General features: G+C 21.7%; 1 protein-coding gene across 1 annotated transcript; it reads right to left on the reverse strand. All coding sequences in view use genetic code 6, as the record gives it.

The window, feature by feature from the left end:
* Nucleotides 1-128: 128 nt before the first annotated feature.
* Nucleotides 129-907, reverse strand: TTHERM_02539180 (zinc carboxypeptidase family protein; the record flags this gene model as incomplete). The annotated part of the gene is made up of 2 exons (XM_001028298.1): nt 129-204; nt 324-907. The coding sequence occupies 2 exons, from the start codon at nt 905-907 to the stop codon at nt 129-131; spliced, it is 660 nt and encodes a 219-aa protein (XP_001028298.1).
* Between the last annotated feature and the right edge of the window lie 134 nt (nt 908-1,041).

Below are 1,041 nucleotides of genomic sequence, written 5' to 3' on the forward strand. Positions count from 1 at the left end.
TTTCTACTTATTATTTGATAAAATTTGAAATACTTTGGTAATAAGTATTCTAAATATTTATCTCTTGTTTTTTCTTTAAAATTAATATAAAATCTTAAAGCATTACATCAGATATATTTTTAACTAATTCAAATTCTCCTTGACTGCTGAAAATTTCTTGGACTCCCAATTTGTTTAGCAGAGGATATATTTAAACAAAAATATCTTTCAATGATATTTTTACATCACTGCTTATGAAGTTTATTTTGCTATCAACAACTTAAAATATTTTGCTTAATAGCTCTGAAGATTAAATTTATTAGTTATAAATTTAATCGTTCTACAACTTTATCAAATGGTCAATATATTCATTAATTTCTTCAACTTTTTAATTATTTAATTCTTAAAATCGAATAGGCTATTTATTTTACTAAAACATATTCTCAAAAGATATTTAATTAAATATTGCATCTAAATTTTCGAGATTTACTCTCAATTGTTCCAAAAATTCCTATGAACAAAAATTAGATTTATTAGAAACTAATTCAATTATTTGTTAAGTGCTACTAAGTTTTTGATTATTAAGAGGATTGATATTGCTTTAATTAAATTAATTGGAATCGTTTGGAAAGAAATTAATTGAATCTATTAAAGTATAGATTGATTGTTTAATAGTCATAGATTTTTAAATATTAATTAATTAATTTTTTCTCTGGCACTATTCAAGTAGATTTTGAAGTTGCTGAGTATTTTCTTCTTTTTTGGATTCAATTTCAGATAAAAAAGCTCTGCATTTTATTTCTTAATTTTCAAATTAATCTTAATAGCTGCCTAGTATTTATTTTAAAGTTTCTATTTGTGAAATTTCTTTGTACTTGTTGAGGATTTATTCTTTTCCTAAAGGTAGATTGAGTGCCTAATTGATCATTTTCTTTTAGCAGAAGTCGATTTTCTTAATAATTTCAACTTTTAACTCTTCAAAAAAATTGTTAATTTATTGAATAGGTGAAATTGAAAAATTATCATTTGATATTTCTTTGCTTAATTTTTATAGTATTGAGT

This window comes from Tetrahymena thermophila (genome assembly GCF_000189635.1).
Source record: "Tetrahymena thermophila SB210 genomic scaffold scf_8255568, whole genome shotgun sequence".
In the NCBI taxonomy this organism is placed as follows: Eukaryota; Ciliophora; class Oligohymenophorea; order Hymenostomatida; family Tetrahymenidae; genus Tetrahymena; species Tetrahymena thermophila.